The sequence below is a fragment of the Sorex araneus genome, chromosome 6, assembly GCF_027595985.1.
Source record: "Sorex araneus isolate mSorAra2 chromosome 6, mSorAra2.pri, whole genome shotgun sequence".
Taxonomy (NCBI): Eukaryota; Metazoa; Chordata; class Mammalia; order Eulipotyphla; family Soricidae; genus Sorex; species Sorex araneus.
Genome location: NC_073307.1, coordinates 52,064,943 through 52,087,095, shown reverse-complemented (window position 1 = coordinate 52,087,095; position 22,153 = coordinate 52,064,943). Strand labels below are relative to the sequence as shown.

Genomic DNA, 22,153 nt, shown 5'->3' with positions numbered 1-22,153 from the left:
CATGGAAATCAACTCAAATCAAAGGGAGCAATAACATGGTTGCACCTGTGAAATAAAATAAGACACCAAAACCCACAAATTTCCTGAGTATGTAAAATACCATGGATAATCCCATTACAAGTGGAATAGTATCATAAATATTAATATATTAATTTTAAATAAAAGTTTGTAGGAGTGCAGAGGAAGGACAAAAACAATTTCATAATGGAGCTAACTTTTATAGGAAGAAAAATTATTATTATTTGAAGAACAGGGTGAGAAGTTATTTTTTAAATATTTTATTTATTAGGGCTGGAGCAATAGTATAATTGGTAGGGCATTTGCCTTGCATGCGGCTGACCTGGGTTTGATCCCTGGAACCTTGTATGGTTCCCTAAGTCTGCCAGGAGAGATCCCTGAGATAAGAGCCAGGAGCATTGCTAGGTATGGCCCCCAAACAAAAACAATCTATAATGCTTCATGGGCAAGAGACAAATACCTATACCTTTACCTTTCATGTGTTTATGCAAGCATCATATAATAATAAAACTAAAAATGTCATGTAACATTCTTTTATTTTTTTACGTGTGTTCACTTTTTTTCTTTTTTGCCTCTAGAAAAATCTGGTTCAGCATCTCTTGCCAATGAGCAGATAAACTAATATGAGTTTGGGGAGGGGGGGTTCTGGTAATCACACAACTAAAAGGACATGGTTACCAAAGAAGTCACATTCACAAATAACCCTAAATATTGACTGAGCAATAGGTCTACAAATTAATAAGATGGGGAAAACCAGGAGAAGACTATACATTAGGAGAGAAACTAAGTATCGAGTGATGATAAATTTGAAATGCCTAAAGTGCATGCAAAAAGTATTAAGTTTAATTTTGCCATGAATTCGGGACCCAAAGATGCAGCTGCAGAATGGTGGTCACCAATTTGTTAGTGCTGTAAGTTTATTGGATACAAAAATCACGCTAATATTTTAGGGTGTCTCCTTAGAAGACATTAGGAGGCAGGAATTGGAGTCTAAGGGGACAAATGGTCACAATAGAGCAAAGTCAGAAAGATGGACAAGTAAGACGTGCAGGTTTTGAGGAAGAACTCATTTAAGTGTAAGACTTGCTCAAGTGTTGGATTATAGTTCCAAGCACTTTAGGTTTAACACTGGGTTGTCCTTTATCCTCTCCAGGGAGCTAAGGTTTATTGAGTAACATCCATCACAGTGCTTCCAAGGCAAATCCAATTCTATCCAGGGACTCTCAATTATCTGGGTTTATCTTTAACTTCTCTGTGCTCTTCTTGCCCTATCTGTTAGTCACAAATCTTCAAATCAGACACTGTTACTTGTAAAATCAAACCTTCTGAGGGCTCTGGATTCTGTACATGTAAGTGAAATATTGCTTTCCTCTTTCCTTTGCATATATTATTCTAGAGCAGTGTCCTTTTTTTGTATAGACACAGGGATACAGTTAATGTTATGCTTTTTTAATTGACTCTGAAACATTTGTTCCTGGGCATCCATCATATTTGCTTGACTTAAGCCTCAGTTGCCCTTAGATTGACCTTGGTTCCCAACACACCAAAAGGTGAGTCCCGCAGAGGGACTTGGAGGGGCTCAGGGCAAGCCGTAAGCTACCCTGACATTGAGAAGGGACAGCCTAAATTTCATAAGAAGCATGATAAATCAAGAGCATGGTCATGGAACAAACTCCGTCATCACCCAAAAATAAATAACTGAATAAGGACTATGCTGAGGTTAGGAAAAACTAACCTGGCCTGAGGAGTGTAGTCTGGGATATATAGTGAGATGACTAAGCTTAATTTAAGGTATAGATAAAAAGCCTAGGCTTTTTACTGCATTCATACAAATAGAATAATGACTAGACATATTATTAAGAACTAAACTTAATACGATTGTTTAAATGGATTACCAACAAAGGAAAGGAGAAAGCAGTATGCCCTTAGATGAAATTCCGCTCCTGGGCAGATCTCCTAGCAGGAATCCAGAATGCTTAAGCTCCCTAGATGAAAATCTGTCCTTGAGTGTATCTCCTAGAATTTCCCCCAAAGGAGGGACTTTACATTTGTTTATTGTTTATGTTAATGTTCAACTGCATCTTTGAGTAATTGCTGTCTCCCAACCCTTTACAATCTCTCTATAATAATGCTGAAATTTTTGAATAAGTGGCCACTGAATTACTATCCACTCATTACCAACCATCCCATGACCCTGTTCCTTTGTCCATCAGCTTGGGGGATGGTCATCAGTCCTGAACACACCAGAGGAACCCTGGTCACCACTGGATGGTAACAACAAGATTTGCCCAAACAAGAATGCTTCAGGACAAGGACACTCAAGACCAACTGGCAGTTGACTGATGAGATTCTGTAAATCAAAGATCACCCTGCTCCCCATGACACAGAAGACTGGACGTATGGCCCACCCCCAGCCTGGTAGTCTCCAGGCTAAATTACATGCTTACCAAGCATATCACTCCCACTAGTCTTTGCTCCTTTCCCACTGAAGACAACTTAAAAACCTCATCAGAGGTTGGTAGAGTTTGCCCTGGAGCACAACCTCACAGACTCCTATTTCTTCCATTTACTCATCTTTGTCCCTCTCTCTGTGCCTGGCTAGATTTCAGACTCATCACTAAGCATTTGAATCTTTTTCAAAGTATAGAATGTAGCGAGGAGTATAGAATATAGCACTAAGGGCTAGGCATCAATGGGAAACTTTTTATATCATCCCTCTCTAACCAAGAGGAGAAAAGTAAGCTTACTAGAGGGAATAACTGCCTGAATGCAACTCTGATTCTAACGCTGATGCCTGCTTCTCTTCCTGCACCTGATGGTTCTCTCAAGGGCAGGGACGCTGGCATTTGAAAGCTGCTCTTGTTTCCTTTGACATCCATCTCCTGCCATTCACTACCGAGGGCCCATCCTTTTTGTCCCTTCCCTCTTCTCAGTATGCATCCACTCTCCTGGAAAAGTGCCATGGACTCCTGCTGCACTGAGTCACAATTGTGCTAATTGGCACAAGATATACAAATTGTATATAACTATATTTTCAAGGCTGATGGGCTTCTAGTTTTATGTGGTTGCCATAGATGCACATATTCATACAACAAAGATGAGCCTTTCATGTTAAGAGTACAGATTTTCCCCAGCAGGAATAGTAGATGCTATACAAGGGAGATAGAGCATATATTTTTGTAAATCATTCCATAAATTCAATATATAAATTAACTATGCATTATATGGAAATTACATATAATATATATTAATATACATATATTAGTGTGTGAAAATAGTGTACCTATATGCCACATATGCTGTACATACATGTTCTAGAGTGTTTCTCAATCTTTTCCCATCCATGATTCACTTCCTTAAACCTTATTTCCTTCCTAGGAATTCCTTTATTCCCCCAGGAATGTGACCTTCAGCTGAGAAGCACTACTTTAGAATATATGCATGCACATATATGACATGAATATATGCATCCATTTGCATTTTCTATATTACATTCTTGCAAAATATAGTAAGATTTGGAGCTCATATATGTGGTCTGAGGTCACTTTTTCAGTTTTTTGTTTATCTACAGTGGAAAATCAGTGCTCTAAATTACTCACCTGTGCATGTTCGTGTGTGTAATATACACACACACACATAGATAATATCCTTAAAATATTGAGCAACTTATATGGCATGGGCACTGACAAACAAAACAGATGGTAGGTAGACCAGCCAGACCATTGTTTTGGCCATACCAGAGCAGACTGCTGAATGTCATTCCTTGCCCGTGTGCTTCTGGGATGGTGCAGTGTGCAATGCTGTGTTCAAAATAAGAAAGATATATTCCTATCAAGAAATTCAAAGTCTAATGGTTCATAGAGCTCACCATCTCTGCATTGTAATTATTCATCTCTCCGGGGTCACTTTTGAGTTTTTCAGAGCAGTTCTAATTCTAGTTATCACTTAGCTCTATTAGTCACCATGCTCTTCTGTAATGCTGGCATTTAGTTATGTAACCAAAGCTTCCCATAGACCCTTTTACATTCAGCACTGGCAAAGAGACCTTTGTCAGCACTTTGATTTATGGTTCAGGAGATAGAATCCCGCAGGATGGGTCACAGTGACTATCCAGCTTTTATCTAATCAAGCACGTATGTGTGCACGCACGCGTGCACACATACTTAAGAGAAGGACACTAATGCATATGCAGTAAATTTTAAGCAAAGACTTATGGTTTCAAGTATCAAAAACTGTTTTCTAGGTCTCTCTTGGATTTGAACCAGTTTATTTGACATGAATAGCTCCCATTACACCACTAACTGCTGAAGCCATTTTTGTCTGGCAGATGGGAGAATAGATAAATTGATGAATGTAAATAGGCAAAAATCACAAGAATGACCTTCAGGTTCTCCTGATTTACTCTGGAATAGAAAGAACATGAAAGCTACCATGGAAGCATTTCAAAACCATCATGATACAGGGGACTAAACAAACTCGTTAACAATGACGCATCAACCCGGTTTTCTGATGATTTGTCCTTAAAAGCTGATGATTCAGATTAGCCTGAGAAGGTGGCAAAAGAACTATTTCAACACATGAAAACACCAACTGCTTTATAAGTTATCCTAGGGCCTAGTTTCCCCCTGGGGATAGGCTTTAAACATGTCTGGCTTTAAACGTGATCAGTTGCTTCAGCAATAAGTAACTGATAAGTTCAATAAATGCTATGATGAATGATGAATCAGGTAAAAGGAAGTTAAGAGCATTAAATTACTAAGCATGTAGGCATTCAAGCAGTGGGCTGGATACCACAAGACAAAGGGAATGCATTAACTTCCAGCATAGTTCCTGTATTTCTCTCAAGAAGAGGAAAAAAAGAAGTCATAAATAAGGTTACCATAGAGGATGATCTCATGGGGCTTCTTAAATTTTTTCCACGCATGAGCCCTTTCACCTGAGAAATACAACACAGGTGAGCACTGCCAGAAACATCTTGGATTCCTGAAACTATTTGCTTTTGAATTAATTTTTGGGTCATACTGTGTGCTTAGCAACCTCGGGGGGTTAGCAACCAAAGTTTTGGCAACTTTTCCTGACCCCTTCATCTGTGATAAGATTGTGACCCACAGTTTGAGAAGCCAGGCTGTTCACAGCATGTGAGGATAAGCAGTGTTAAACTGGTGGAAAAGACAGAAGAGCGTCATTGAGAGAACTTAAAAGAGAGATGAGCTTCGTCTAGGTTTGATCTCCAGCTCCACTCTCTGTGACCTAACTGCACAATATTTTGTGGTGCTGATGTTACCATCATTTCAGTACAGCCTACTTAATTCATTTCAGTACACTTGGAATCTGGTCAGTAGCCTGGGGGATCAAGTTTGACTTCTAGTATCATATGCACATGACCCCCAGCTCCCTAACTGGTGGCAGCTCTAAGCATTGAGTAACACAAGGCAAGTATTACAGGGAGTGGCCCCTACATTTGCTTGAGTGATGCTTGAAATCCACCCACCTCACATACAATATGTATGTATCACTGTCATCCCATTCATCGATTTGCTCGAGTAGGCACCAGTAACATTTTCATTTGTCCCAGCCTGAGATTTTAGCAGCCTCTCCTTACTTGTCTTTCCCAATGATTGGAGGCTCTTTCAGGGTCAAGGGAATGATATCTGTTATTATATGTACATATGTATGCATCTATATACACACATATGCCAAAAAAGTACATCTTTTCCAGGGATTCCCTCAAACCTGGTAGCTATATGATCATTCATATTTCACTTTTTTTTGGAACCTACGTGTGCCAGGGCAATATTCCACATTGAACTACCTACGGATCTTCATATGATATAATAATCTCTTGAAACTAGATATTAAAACTTAATTTTCCTTTTAACCTATGGTACCTAGAGCAGAATTGTTATGTTTTAGAATTTTATTATTTTTGTTTTGTTTTGTTTTGTTTTGGGGTCACAAACCTGCAATGCTCAGGGGTTACTCCTGGCTCTGGGGACCATTATGGGATGCCAGGAATGAGTCCAGGTCAGCTGCATTGCAAGTAAAACATCCTCCACACGGTACTATCCCTTTGGCCCCAACTATGTTTTTAAACATATTTATAATCCCTTGGCATGCAGAAACTTATTTTAAACATCTTTCTTTATCTTCTCTCTATTGAACACAGTGCCTGGCATGGAGGAAGTATTCAGTTTATGTTTAGTCAAATGAATAAATACAGAAATGCAAAACTCAATTAAACTTGATATTCAATTTGGAGACTATTTTAATCTTCCCAAACGCCAATATTTGAATAAAAATGTAACACCATTTAACTGCCATTCTCTTTGCTTTATCCATATGGCTGCTCTGGTTGAGGGGAGATTACACATGAATGATGTTTTGGCAATAGTTTCTATTATTAGCACATAAAGGAATCAAAAGAAAGCAAAGTGAAAATCCAATAAATTATTTGGGAGGATATTTGGAACATACATGGAAGTGAAACACAGTCTGTCAAATTAATTCACCTGAGAATGAATTCACCTGAGAGTCAAAGAGAAGTATTCTTTCAAAGTTCAGGGCTTGCCCAACAGGAGGAGGAAGGAGCAATAGATCACACTTTAAGAATACCAGAAAAGATTTAATAACAAACTAGACTCTGAATGAAACTGCTCCCAATGTTACAAGGCATCATTATGCACAGTGATGAAACACAGCTATGCATTAATCATAAAGATCAGTGTTGCCTTCTAGGGAAAAAGTCTTCTTTTAATTAACTTAATTTTTTTATATCAAATTGATTGAAAAGCTCTTATCCTTTTAATTTTTTTTTCACTTTAGACTCTTCTGTGCATGAGCCGGGAGCCCATGTTTCCTTACCAGTTGTTTATTTTTTATAGTGGCCAACTAGCTTCATGGCTCAGAAATATGAATGTTGAGTCAGAAGTAAGTCAAGAGAATGATAAAATGGAAGAAAGTCTATGGAGTTTGTTGCAAGAAGAAAAATCTTACTTTCCTAAAGGCAAAATGTGGATATACCATTCCCTCACACTAAAGCTGGGGGGCAGGATATTGAACAGGGCTGGGCCTTTACTGTAAACTGGACAGCACAACCAGTGTCAAAACATCATAGACCAGAAGTCCAACTATTCCACTGAAGATAATTTCTGTCATCTCTAACAGCATTGAGTTTTTGCATCTACAATGATTTGTTTTCCATTTTTTTCTCTAGCTTTGTTTTTTTTTCTTTTCTTTTTTTGTTAATTAATTTTTTAATTGAACCACTGTGAGATACACAGTTACAAAGTTGCTCATGATTTGGTTTCAATCTTACAATATTCCAACACCCTCCCTTCACCAGCGCACATTTCCTACCATGGATGTGCCTAGTTACCCTCATGCCCCTGTCTGCCCCCTTCGCCCTCCAACCTCCTGTCTTTGCAGCACTTTTCTTCTTTTTCTCACACTTGCTCTCTCTCGCTCACTCTCTCTCACTCTCTCTCTCCACGTTTTGGATATTATACTTGCAATACAGACACTGGTTATCATGCATGATAACCTTTCAGTACCTGTACTGCAAACCATAATGCCCAAAAGGGGGGGGGGAAGAGAGAGAGAGAGAGAGAGAGAGAGAGAGAGAGAGAGAATGATGAGAGCGAGAGCTGGGGTGGTAGATGGAAAGTTGGGGTCATTGATGGATTGATGGTGGGAAATGCACACTGATGGAAGGATGGGTGTTGGAACATTGTATGATTGAAACCGAAGCATGCACAGCTTTGGAACTCTGTATCTCATGGTGACTCAATTAAAGACAAAGATTACAACATCCATTCTGGTCTGAAAAGGAGTTTCTGCCTCTAACCCCCAACACTGGGTGTAGGCAAACCAGGACCGATGCTAAGGCCAGAAACCACCGAGAGACACATTAAGGGAAAAAAGGCCCCATAATACTAAAGGAAGACCTCCATCTGCCCTTCCTTTGTAAGTCCCCAGCAACAGATATTGACCAAGAAACCCCCAGAGCTGAACTGGCTTATAATAAGTAGATGAAAATCAGCTTGGGAAAGGAAAAATAATTATAATACACAGTTTTGGTAATGGACTGGTTCTTCTCCACCAAGACTTTCACTTTTGCAAATATGACTTTTATACACCTCCCCCCCTCCCCCGCCCTCACCACCATCAACCCCCAAGTACCAAGCACCAAGTCACACAAGTCAAGTGTTATAGAAGGACTCTGGTACTAGTACTAGCTCCTTTCTGGGCTCTGTCTGGAGCTTCTGTCTCTCCAGGAGGGTGAATCATTTATATTTTTCACCAGACCTAGAGATTTTCCACTCAGGCACAAAAGTAAATGCACATCTAGTTAATTTACAAAGTACTGATCAATGAACTCAGGCCTACAATCTCTGTGGGGTTGAAACCAACCCAAAGAAATTAGGACCTACAGTCAATATTAGAACCCTGGAAACCTGTCTGGTTAGAGATGGCTGAAATGTCAACAATGTCTCACTTAACTTTTTCTAAAGGTAAGAGGACAGAAAACGCAATCAGAAATCTTTATTTGCAGTTACACTGGAAGTGGGGCCCAGGGAAAATTTATTTTTTACCCTGTGCCCACCAGTCAATATAGGTCTGAATTCTATCTGAAAGGCAATTCAGGAATCTGTAGAAAGACCCTTTGGGTTTTCTTTTAAGTCATGCTGGCCAAGCGGATCCTGAATGTTCTTCTAAGGGGGAGATGACTCCATTACAGCTTCATTTCCTTACTTAAAGAGAAATGTACATTGGAAACTGTTACTTAATACCTTGGTTAGAAACTTCCAGAGTTACTTGATTTTCAAGTGTGCAAAGTTATTTATAAAACAAAAACTGAGTATTGAAAGTAGGTAAAGGGATTTATTTGTGATAGTCTTTCAGTATCTGTACTGTGAATCATGAGGAGGAGGGTGAGAGGAGGAGGAGAAGAAGAAGAAGAAGAAGAAGAAGAAGAAGAAGAAGAAGAAGAAGAAGAAGAAGAAGAAGAAGAAGAAGAAGAAGAAGAAGAAGAAGAAGAAGAAGAAGAAGAAGAAGAAGAAGAAGAAGAAGAAGAAAGGAGGAGGAGGAGGAGGAAGAGGAGGAGGAGGTGGAGGAAGAAGAAGAAGAAGATAAGTGCCTGCCACAGAATTGGGGGTGAGTGGGAGAAAAGCTGGGACATTAGTGGTGGCAAATGTGCACTGGTGAAGGGACAAGTGTTGAAGCATCATGTGACTGAAACCCAATCATGAAAAACCTTGTAACTGTATATTTCACTGTGATTCAATTAAAATATAAAGATAAATTAAAATTTTAAAATAAAAGAAAGTGGGGCTGAAGTGATAGTACAATAGACAAGGCACTTGTCTTGCACACAGCTAACCAGGGTTGAATCTCCAGCATTCCATGTGTTCCCTGAGCCCTGACAGAGGTAATCCCTGAGTGCAGAGACAGGAGTAAGTCTGAGAAGAAGCAGATGTGTCCCCCAAACAAATATTTAAGAGACTTTCTACTGTTTGACTTGAAAATAAACATCTCTCTCACCATTTGAAAGATGGGCATTAATTCCCCCACATTCAACCAAAATCAGATGTCTAATTCCAAGTCACAGAACCGATTTAGAGAACTTATACAACCACTTTTTGAGGGTACTAAAAACCATACCAGGGAATCACAACGAGTTGTTTGGAGAATCATATTTTTAATAGAGATTAGAATTTATACAAGTATGAGGAATTTAAATTCTGGAAGAAGATGGAGGAAAAGAGAAAAAAATAAAACCTTACCCAAATCATGAGAATGGACTCATAAAGGGAACTTAAGAAGACTTTTTTTGGCTTTTTGAGTCATACTCGGTGATGTTTAGGGGTTACTTCTGGCTCTGCATTCAGAAATTATTCCTGGTGGTGCTTAGGACACCATATGGGATGCTGTGGATCAAACCCAGATTGGCTGTGTGCAAAACAAATGCTCTCTCTGCTGTAGTATCACTCCAGCCCTATAAAAGTCAATCATCTCAGCATCTAGTGGTAGACTTGATGCCACTGGAAACTTCAGGAAAATGTGCTGTTCAGTTGCAGACTCTGGGAACCAGCATAGACTCCCTTGTACATTAGCTGGTCCTTCACATCTACTTTCTAAATCTTGCGCAGAAATCTCTCTCACCCAAGTTCATATCAATGAAGCCCTTCTCCTGCCATTATTATTCTATTCTATTCTATTCTATTCTATTCTATTCTATTCTATTCTATTCTATTCTATTCTATTCTATTCTATTCTTTTTGAAGATCTCTCACTGGGTGTGCAGGGAACCTAAGAGTTACTCCAGCAATACTCCACCAATCCAGCCAGTACTTCAGTGCTAGGGCTTGAGAAGACAGTAATAATCGAGGCCCAGGTTGCTAGAAATCACTAGGCATCTAAGCAATGATGTTGAGGTATCCAAAGTCACTCCTGACTAGTTCTCAGGGACTAGTTGTTCCCTGGGGATTGAACGTGGACTTAGGGCATGCAAATATGTCCTAAACTATCTAAGCCCCGTCCATTTTCCAAGACCCATTTGCTTGCATTTATAGACAAGGGCAGTTAAGAGCATTTCTCACAGTTTGCAGATGAGACACTTAGAAAACAGAGAAATCCAGGGACTCACACATGCCTGCTCTTTCTGCGCCAACCATGTATTGAACAGCTCCTGCGGTAGGTGCTTTGATGAGCACTTGGGGAAGCAAAGGCCAGGGCGTGTTCATCTCAGTTGCAGTTCCTGTATTTTTCTCAATTATTCTTTGGGCAATTTATTTTAATTTTCTTCAAAGCTAAAGGCAGATCTGCTGGGCCATTGTCAGAAAATCTTTATTCCCGCGGTGGCTCATGCTTCTGGTTTGAGGACATAAATAACCTAATGACCTTTCCTTCTCATGCACGGTGCCTTGAACAGACTGAGGAGTGACACTTCCTGGGATGTGGCTAACCCATGAGTGGGGAGCTCCGCAAGAGACTTTAAACTCATCTTTAAAATATTTGCTTCTGTTTTATCTAAAATAATCATTGATTTTTATCCTTGCAACATGATTCTCGGCCATGTTGTAGTTCTCCATGCTTGTGTCTAAGGTATTCTGGCCCTTGAGGGAAGAATTGATTTCAGTTCTACCTCCCCACCATCCAGCTCTGAAAAACACTTGAAGGAAAAGAATGGAATGACCCCCCCCAGACATCAAAGGCTTAGAACTATACACCCTAGAAGTTACCAGTCATTTCCAAGTGGCCCATCCTAACACGGGGAGAGAGATACACTGACTCTGTTGGGGAGACCATCAATCCTATTTTCACTCCTGTTGTAATCAGGGACAAAGAATGAATGTCAGTGTACCAGGGCTGAGGCCAGGCAGATAGCATGAGCTTTCTGACGGAAAAATAAAGGGCCATGTCAATAGGCGAAGTATCTTAATTGTTGTCTGCAGTCATTTAAAGCCACATTTCCAAGGCTGTGATCTTTGGGGGGATTTCTATGTAGCCATTTTTAAGTCCCTGCCTTGGATGGTTCTCTTGGGCTGTTTGTGATCATTCTTATTGCCTGCAGTGGCACCTGCTCAAGCCCTTTAATGTAAAAAGCCCCACAGAATGCAGGGAGACAAGATTAAAGGTCTCCCCTGACGTGGAATAAAGGGGGAATTATACGGTTTGCAAGAGAAAAGATAATAAAGCAGCGAGTCTATAGAAGTACTTTGATGAATTATATAGAAGCAATTTTCTGACATTAGTAATGTAGGCCAGAAGACAATGTTTCTGATATATAGATGTAAATTCATCATCCCGACTCCATTAACGAGACTACAAAAGACCCGTGCATTGGAGCTTTGCTTACAAGAGCTCTCAGGTAATGCTAGCAGGCCCCTTCCACAAAACTTGGAGACCGTAATAATTGAAGGCTCATTTGGATGAAATAGCCTCCTTTGGGGGGGATGTTATAAATAGCAAGAAGCCACGTGGCCACATTCAGTTACCTGTATCTAGAACTGGACCATCAGTTGGAGGGTTTGACATTATATACTAAAGAGAATATTTTTAAAACATGGCCTTTTGCTTATAAATGGATAGATATGGAGTGTCATGTTGAGTGAAATGAGTCAGAAGGAAAGGGAGAGACATAGAATGACGGTACTCATTTGTGGAATAGAGAAAACAGCACATAATAGGAGACTGATACCCAAGGACAATAGAAACAAGGACCAAGAGGTCTGACCTACAGTTGGGAACTTGCTACAAGTGGTGGAAGGAGGAGGGCAGTGAGGACAGAGAAGTCCACTGTGACACTGATAGCTGGCAATGATCACTGTGGACAAGAACAGTGCTGGAGGTAGGTAAAGGGATAAGCATGGAAAGCACCTGTACTGCAAACCATAATGTCCAAAAAGGGGGAGGAGAGAGAGAGAGACACAGAGAGAGAGAGAGAGAGAGAGAGAGAGAGAGAGAGAGAGAGAGAGAACATTGCCTGTCATAGGGGCAGGCTGGGGGGTGAGAACTGGGGACATTGGTGGTCGGAAAAATACACACTGATGAAGGAAAGGGTGTTGGAATATTATATGACTGAAACCCAATCTTACAACTTTGTAACTGTGTATTTCATGAGGTTTCTAAATAAATAAATAAATAAATAAATAAATATTGCATTTGAACATTGCATTGCCTGGCTCTTTGGGAAGGGCAATCACTGCTTCTTTAAATTAATTTTTAAATGCCCAATGAAAAAATTCATCTAGGAAACTATGGGTCTCCTATCCATATCCCCTTCGAGTAAAGGATAATTTCTGAAGATTTAACCATTAAAACAATTGTTTGAGGGCTGGAGTGATAGCACAGCAGGTAGGGCGTTTGCTTTGCACGCGTTTGCCTTGCACACGGCCGACCTGGGACTGAGGGCGACCTCTGTCCCTCTCAGAGAGCCCGGCAAGCTACCGAGAGTATCCCACCCACACGGAAGAGCCTGGAAAGCTGCCCATTCCGCATTGGATATGCCAAAAATAGTAACAACAAGTTTCACAATGGAGACATTACTGGTACCCACTCAAGCAAATCGATGAATAACGGGATGACAGTGCTACAGTGCTACTAAACCTAAGTGTTTCAGGCTTCATCAGTGTATTTTCCCATTTCCTCCCCACAAAGAAGCTCACAGTGCTCTTACAAGCACCTCTAATTCCCTGATTTTATCTTTAACCTTATCTTTGTGCTTTACCTCATTGTCACAATTCCCCAAGTCAGTCATGGTTACGTGTAAGTCAAACTTTCTGGTAACTCTGAACTTTGTGTTTGTAGTAAGTTACTTGTTTTACTATTTCACTTATAACCTGTTCATATTTTACTATATGAATATAGTAATTTTCTTTGCTTGAACACATGCTGTGCTCCTAATATTTGGGAGTTGATTGAGTCTGAAATAGATCGACTCCTGGGCATCCATCACAATTACTTGACTCAGGCTTTGGTTTATGTAGTTTCTAACATGCCAAAAAGGGAGGACCACACTGTGGGACTTATAGACCTGGGGCAAATGGCAAAGGTCCCCTGGCATTGAAATGGAACAGTCTAGAAAGCATAAAGCACGGTCTTGAGGTAAACCATTATGACTTAAGAGACAGGATCTCCATGGGGAAGGACAGGCTGAACCAGCCTGGGACTTATCCGGGATTTATGCTAAAGCTCAGCGGTTTTGCCCTTGGAGTCCCAAGAACTAAGTTTTGGAATCTATATCTCTTGCTGTGTTTATCCAAATGACTGCAAGTATTAATAAGAAGTAAACTTAATTGTTAATATTTACTAGAATCTAGGGAAGGAGAAAAGCAATATAAATGTCCCTGGGAGACAGAGTGTCTCCTTGAGTTAATCCCCCAAGAGAACTGCCTCCATCAAAATGCTGTACCTCTGTAAATGATCAATCACACCAATCAATCACATCCAGTCCTATACATAGAACCTCCTCAAACATTTTAGAAACACCTCTTTCACTAATGCCTGCTAGGAAGCCTGAATCCCTCTGTGAAAATTCAGGGACTTTGAAGACAAAAGCATGGATGACACGATCTGAGGAAGAAACTTCATGTCCTTTGCGTTAATTGTTATTCCTTTTCGTGCATTTCTTTTCCTGTGTAAAAATGAGTAGATGAGGGAAACAGCTCTCTGTGCTTTTATGTGCACATTTAGAAATAGAGCAAGAATGGCAATTAGCTAGTGAACTTTTTTGAGTAGAAGTTGAAGACACGCAAACGGGACAAAGCAAAACCTACTTTAGGCACCGAGCCATTTAAACTGGTGTGTGCATATGAAGATGAAATTTCTGAACACGCGGTTATTGTCATGACGACATAGGATAACTGAATATCATCAACTTGTCACCCAAAGCAGGAATGCAGAAACAAGGAGAACAGCTGCAAATGAAATACTGTTTGACCTTGGGGGATGGCAAGGCAAGTGGCAATGTAAGTTAGAACAAGACTAAATTTGGGATCTTCATTCAGCAAGGAATGTTCAGGTCTGTATCTCTTCACCCTGCTAAGCTTTGACTTTGAGACGGCTGAATTTTCTTATCCTACCTCTTTATGTTTTGTTCTTTGCTACCATCTCTTTTCTTGGAATAAAACTAATATACTAACTTCCTATAGAAGCAGTAATTATTACGGAATTAATGAAAGAATGCCAACATTGGATTATCCATTGAGTGAATTATTTAGTGAGATTACAAGGGGAATTAATGAAGCAATGAAAAATCTGAAACCCAAAGTTACAATTTCATTTGTGCATGACAAATGGAGAATAGGAAACCGAGGAGATTGGCAAATCAACCGTGTCTGCTTTCTGATCCTTTTGCTTATAGATTATTTTCATGTTTGAATCCAAGAAGAGTGGCATGGATAACTTCTACCAAGTGGCACAGTATAACTTCTACCGCTGACCACTTACAATGCAATTAAGTGTTTGGGTATACCACTTAACAGTTAAAATCTCAGAATTCCATCTTTTCTTTCTTCCAACATGGGAAAATAGCAATGTTAAACATTTATTTAGAATTAGTAATACTTTTATTGCTGGGTGTTTAAGCTAAACGTCCTTTCAAATTATGAAAGGTTCAAAAATTTTCCGCTCTTTATTTATGGTCTCTTTGTTTTTGAGTTATTAAGAACCCAAATAAGCATGAAATGCCATAGATGTCCTATTTTTTAAAATAATTACAGTGATGACACTTTTGATAATTCTTTCATAACGACAAATTCCAGGCTGCTCCAGTTCAAAAGATGTAACCTCGTTTTTCTAAGAAGGATTAAAGATGATGCGTGTTTCCTTGTGGAAGAAGGTTCTCTTTGCCACCAAGCTGGTATTAATTTCCTGTTCAAAAGGGGCTATATTGTCAATGTGACACTTTAATCAGCCACCAATGTGACTGGGAAGCACTGACTTCAGAATCAATGTATTTCATGTCGTCTCAATACTGCTTAGTCATTTTGCTTCAGAAGTGCGTGAGGTCAATACATTTCATTAGTTTGTTTCATCTGGAGGAGAGTACAACATGAGAACTTTGATTATATTATAAGAATTGACTTAATGTGACACTGATCCCCTGATTGTGCCATCTCAGACATTTGAGGGCTGGAGGGCAACCAAATTATCCTTCATAAAAACACGTATCCAGCCACCACCAGAAAAATGTACTGCAAATGAAAGAAGGAAAGAAGAATCTTGCTCGATTTACATAGTAGAGGAGTGGCAAGGATACCATTAGGGATTCATTATGAAACAAAACTATGCAGATTGACTTTGAAGAATCCCAGGGAAGGAAAGAAACCATTTGATTTCTCCACTACTGATTCTAGCACTCAAGCTATTTACCACTCTGAAACTTCACAGTTCTTTCCGTTGTACTGCCCCGTCATGGACTGGAGCACAGCGAGTAGGGCGTTTGCTTGAATGCGGCTGACCGGGGTTCGATGATTCCTCCATCCCTCTCCGAGAGCCTGGCAAGCTACAGGGAGTATCTCGCCTGCACGGCAGAGCCTGACAAGCTACCTGTGGTGCATTTGATATGCCAAAAACAGTAACAACAAGTCTCACAATGGAGACGTTACTGGTGCCTGCTCGAGCAATTCGATGAACAACGAGATGACAATGCGACAGTGCTCCAGTGCCCCCTAATAACTCATTTCCCCCCTCTTGATGGACTTTGTAGCTTTATAACTATCAAATTTCCTTTGAAAATTTTCAGTGACATTTTAATCTAACAATTCTTCTAATTCATGTATCCCCTTCCCCATCCCTCTACCCCCAACTTTTCCCTTAAGTGGAATAGTTTGGAAGAAACTCTATTCAGCTTCCCTTTGGTTATGTGGTTTACCAAGTCTTTCTGCTTGAGTTTAGGTTGTTTCATGAAGTAGTTGAACCACTGGAGAGACTAAAATCGTGATCTGAAGAATTATAAATAAAATGTCTTTCATTTTCTTATGGCCATTTCAGAGTGCAGAATTCCTCTCTGCTCATACTCTTGTAGTGCTGGTATCGTTGCTTTGTACATTAATTTGTCATTTATTTGCAGATATGGAGAAAAATCATTTACAGTCAATACCAGACTCCCCACCCCTCCCCCCTCAGCCCTGCTTTTGTTGTTGACCTGTATCCTTTCAATCATGCTTCCTGTGGGCTACTTTCCCCTGGAGAAATTCCCTTGGGCTTTGTGTTCTTTGCTGATTCCTGAGGCTTAGTCTTAGTTCCTTCTCCCTCCCAAATACTTTGTTAGGGTTTGTAGGTCAGCTCTTCTTGCTTTGATGGACAGTACCTGGTTAGAACTTGTGGTCTTATCTACTCCTATATGGCAAGAGATATATTCCAGAGATTCCTTCCAGGTATGCCACCCATAACCTCTCAAGGTCCACGAGATGGGACTTGGACAAACATTTACAACAATAATTTTTTTGTTACCGCATTCTCTTTCTGTCCAAATAAAACCACACAATATATATTGTATTCTGATGTTATGACCTCCCATAAATGTTCCTCTTAACAATTAGGAAAAATCCATACATATGTCCAAATGGCATTTATAAATACATTAATTCCACAGAACAATTACAATTCTTTAACAACCAATTTTTTTCTCTTGTAATTTTAATTGAAGCACTGCTACTCATTTTTAAAAATCTTTCTTAAACGTACCAAATTTTAACATCTAAGTCAATTTGGGCAGGGAGGTTCGGTAGAGCTGGGGCAGAGGGGTATGGTGGAGAAACACCATCAAGAATTTTCCTCCAGAATAAAAACAATGTTGTTCATTCCTCTGAGCAACCAAATTTGAAGTCTATCAAAACAAACAAAAAGGAAAAAAAAACACAGAAGAAAAGTAACAAAAAAGTCACATTCTAGGGGTTCAGTGCATGAGCGGCTCTTGCAGCACTGCTTAAACATCCTTCAGCTGACTTTCGAAAAACAACACCCTAGCTCATCAGATAGACATTTTCCATGTTTTTTTTAAATTAAGAATAATTTAAAAAAACTCTAATAAATTCACAATCAACTGTCTGACTCATTTTGATGTCATGTACAGCACAGGAAGGTCAGGAAGGCTGTTTGCAGCACATGTGCTCTGAGGGTCAAGCTCTTCAAAGTTTAGCTTTCTTCCAGACAGTGTCAAATACTCACAATCCAAGTATGAGAATTTGAGAATTCCACAGGACAATACAGGTGCCCAAGCTGTTCTTCGTAGAGTGGCAGGGCTTCCGTCAAATTGATGCAGTTGCCCTGTGTAAAATATTTCCTGTCTCTTTTCAGTACTTGCATGGAGAGGTCAAGAATCAGTCTCAGAAATTCCCATGAGGTGGGCTGGAGCAATGGCACAGCGGGTAGGGCATTTGCCTTGCACGCAGTCGACCCGGGTTCGATTCCCAGCAGCCCATATGGTCCCCTAGCACCGCCAGGAGTAATTCCTGAATGCAAAGCCAGGAGTAACCCCTGTGCATCGCCGGGTGTGACCCCCCCACACAAAAAAAAGCAAAAAAAAAAAAGCAGAAATTCCTATGTGGAATCTACTTTGGGAACTGTGGAGATGGGAACAGCCATTAAATCATTAGTCACGTAGTCAAACTCCCTCCCTTCTTTGGCGTATCTCTTCAGTACTGGAATACAGTCTTCTATGAGAACCTGATAGTAGTCTCCTTGAAGATTGTCTAAGACATCACCCCAGGTTTTTTGCATGAATTTCTTACATCCATCAATCACCATTTGGTCCATCTCTACCATAGCGACTGTCTTTGGTTTCGGTTTGACTATTTCACATAATATGCTCCTGTCTCCACCTCTCAGAATCAGGACATCTTTGCCAGTATAATCTTTGCCACTGTCCATTATGGCTCGAGGGCATGCCAAATCACTCTCTGCCAAATTAATATCCCCACTAAGGATGATGATAGTCCCAAACTGCTTCCAGCGCAGAATTTTAATGTCCTGATAAGGCGAGTCTTCATCATACACCACTTCATCTATATCATACTCAACCAGGCGGCCATTAGCGGTGGGCCAGTATCTGTCGATGGCACCTGCTCAAACTAGGGGTGGTAACTGCTTCATCCATTCAGTACAGTCTTGACTCAGTCCTCTCATTATTTCTTCTACTTTGTTCAAAAGGCCATCAATTTCTTCTTTCACGAGTCCATTGCCGTCATAGCTCTGAAGGTCCAGTAACACCAATCCATGTGGGCAACACTGTAGCACTGTTGTCCCATTGTTCATCAATTTGCTCCAGTGAGCACCAATAACGTCTACATTGTGAGACTTGTTAGTGTTTTTGGCATATCGAGTATGCCACGGGTAGCTTGCCAGACTTTGCCATGAGGGTGGGATACTCTTGGTAGCTTGCTGGGCTCTCTGAGAGGGATGGAGGAATTGTGCAAGGCACATGCCCTACCCGCTGTGCTATCAGTTCAGCTCATCCATGTGGGTAAATTCTCAAATAAGCAAAGCTGCCATGTTTGCTGATGTATGTAACCAAGTAGCCATGGTCTTGCCAGGTGTGCACTGACTCGGTCATGCCCTGCTCTTGGAAAATGGACTGCAGGCCTTGCAGAATGGTCTTGCCATCAGCTTTGGCGCCCAGCATGAAGTTGAGCGTGCTATGCTGAGCTGCTGCCAAGGCAAGGTGAAGCTCTGAACCATGCCTGGGGGGGCCCCACACGGGCAGCATGCTGCTGCGGGCACCAGGAGGCAGCCAACGACAACTTTTTTAATTTCCTTTATTTTATCAATGAAATCACTTTTTTGGCCAAGAAATGAAGATTAAATAAAAATTAAACTTTTGGTACATGTAGTTTATTCCCATCCAGAAACATACTTGCAATCTTCAAATCCATTATTAAACAGTCATTTATAGTACTGCTAATGGCTATGATTTCTACTTTATCACAGTCTACAAATGACTTCTGCTTGCCAGTAGGACAAAACCGAACCATTTTTGGCACAAATTCTAGTAAAGATGTGGGTTGGTGAATAACTAATGAACTAAATAATAGATACCAAAATATAGGGTACCTATCTTCCATGGAGACAAAGAGGTATATACTCACTCTTGTGTACGTCTCTGTCTTTGACAACTAAATGATAAATTACTTAACTGAAAGAGATGCCAAGGTAAAGATGATTTTTCCACATAGCAAGAAATCTGAAGATAAATGGATTTTATGTGGGATTGTGATATACATGACTTTCCACTTGTTTCAAATCTATCCTAGACTTGCTGCCCATAACCTTATCACACCAAGCACTCAGGGTAGCACCCAGCATTTCATCCTCATACAATCATGCTCCAAAAGAAGAAGACCAGCAGCTCCCTACTCATGCCCCCATACATAGCACACCTTCTTTCTTCAAGAAAATCCTGCACAAAACTCACTCACGTCCTGGTACTGCCTATAAAACAAATACCCTTGCTTGCTTTAGATAACTAGAATTTTCCACATCTATTATGAGCTACCGAGAGTATCCCGCTTTCATGGCAGAGCCTGGCAAGCTACCCGTGGTGTATTCAATATGCCAAAACAGTAACAAGTCTCACAATGGAGATGTTACTGGTGCTCGCTTGAGCAAATTGATGAAAAATGGGACAATTGCTACAGTGCAGTGCTATCATGAAACACTGACACATAAGAAAGGGGTTGGAGCGATAGCACAATGGGCAGGGTGTTTGCCTTATATGTAGCCAGTCCACATTTGATCCCTGGCACCCCATATAGTACCCTGAGCACCACCAGGAGTATTTCCTGAGTGCAGAGCAAGAAATAACCCCTGGACATCTATGGGTGTGATCCAATGAGCCAAAAATAAAAAATAAAAATAAAAACTGAAAAAGAAGAAAGGATATTCATTGGTAGATAATCAAAATACATTCAACAGACTGAGCACCATAACTCAGTAAACTGGATTTAAGAGTACAATCTGATTATTATTTCATTGTAATGTCTTGGAAAAAAGAATGAACAGGTAAAATAAGTATAATGTTAATTTATAAATGCTTGAATTCAGGGCAAGAGTAGTACTGAAAACAAGGGGACCACCTTGAAATGGTCATGAAATGCCTTGCCAAATTTGGAAACACCTAGACAAATTGTCTTGTAAAATAATCTCTAAAACAACATTGTGTGGTTAAACACATACAATGACATATTTAAAACTGTGCAATCTTACCCAGAATTAAGAATGTATACACATACACAGGTACCTGCATACACTTTCTACTTGCAAATGCTTCAAAATCTTAAAAAACTAGAAATAACATTTTTAACAGTGCTTGAATCTGAATCACTGGCAATGATCAGATGCTTAGGTAACATAAAAACTTCTTTCCAGCAAATACACTTTTTCAACTTTTACACATTTTCCATTATGGATATACAAACTTGTCAAATATATTTTATTTCTCATGATATTGACATATACCTGTGTTCCTATATATAGAATATATGTATATATAGAATATATGTATAGAATATACATATTCTATATATAGAATATATGTATATATAAGTAAATACAAACATAAAATCAAAAAAATATATATAATTCTTGTTTTAAATTTGAAGATAAAGAAGAGAGATGTTTTTGAGACTCTGATAACCAAGATATTATAATTTCCTAATGTGTCAGTTGAGACAGAGACCAATCCAAACTATGGTCATATCTGATGACATCATGTTGCTTCATATAGCACTTGTTTGAAATGGACTACTGAGAAATTTTTGATGTCTTCAGAAGAATATTAACTCCTATTCATGTATACATCACACTTATTAAATAAATACAGTACAACACAGGGTCTAGGAGGGGGCAATGTCAGAACTGCAGTGCAGTAAAAAAAATAAATAAAAATTCCATGTAACTTAGAGTTGACCTCCTTATATACTTGATTTTCACATCCCATCTATGGATTCACCCAATTTGGAATGAATAATGGATTGCAGAATTTGTAAATGAACAACAACAACAACAAAAATCAATGTGTAAATGGACCTGTGCAGCTAAAATCTGTGTTATTCGTTAGCAATAGCTATCTAGGAGGAGGAGAACTTATGAAGAGATCTCTTTATGTATAAAGCCTTACCTTAGTATTACAAAACGACTATAATGTCGAGGAGGAAGAGAAGGATGAAGAGGAGGTTAAGAGGACGGGGAGTCAAAGGGGGAGGGAAATATCATCGAAGAAATATTTTTCAACCTTCAAACTAAAGATAAATCCTTGGGTTTAAGGAATAATCATAAACTTAAATTGGAGCTATAAATTTGGGGCTGTTAAACAATACCACAAAGAGATGAATTATCTTTATTCATAATTAGTGTTCAATGTTTCAGGAAATCAGTAATATGACTGAGCAATGAAGTGCATTTATGAGCAGTTATATTTGTCGTAGTGTTTTTAGTTTTATTCTTCTTTCTGTTCCCTTTCATTCCCTCCACTCCTTTCTTTTTTCATGATTAACACAACAGCAATTTAAACCAGTTGACCCTGAAATTGATCTTGACCAGTATTTTTTGACAACTTCCAGGTCTTTTTATTTCCCAACGCTAAGTAGTCATGGGCTTGCAAGATTCTTAAATACTGTCATTAGAGATAGTAACT

At 39.6% G+C, this 22,153-nt stretch overlaps 1 protein-coding gene across 1 annotated transcript in view; it reads right to left on the bottom strand.

The window, feature by feature from the left end:
• The window catches only part of LOC101548256 (spermine synthase-like), a 151,003-nt gene extending 131,775 nt beyond the window's left edge, over positions 1–19,228 (bottom strand). Inside the window, 3 exon segments of the mRNA XM_012934786.2 lie at positions 17,692–17,864; positions 18,069–18,740; positions 18,982–19,228. Coding sequence (XP_012790240.2) covers positions 17,692–17,864; positions 18,069–18,740; positions 18,982–19,228 — 1,092 coding nt within the window.
• Positions 19,229–22,153: the final 2,925 nt, after the last annotated feature.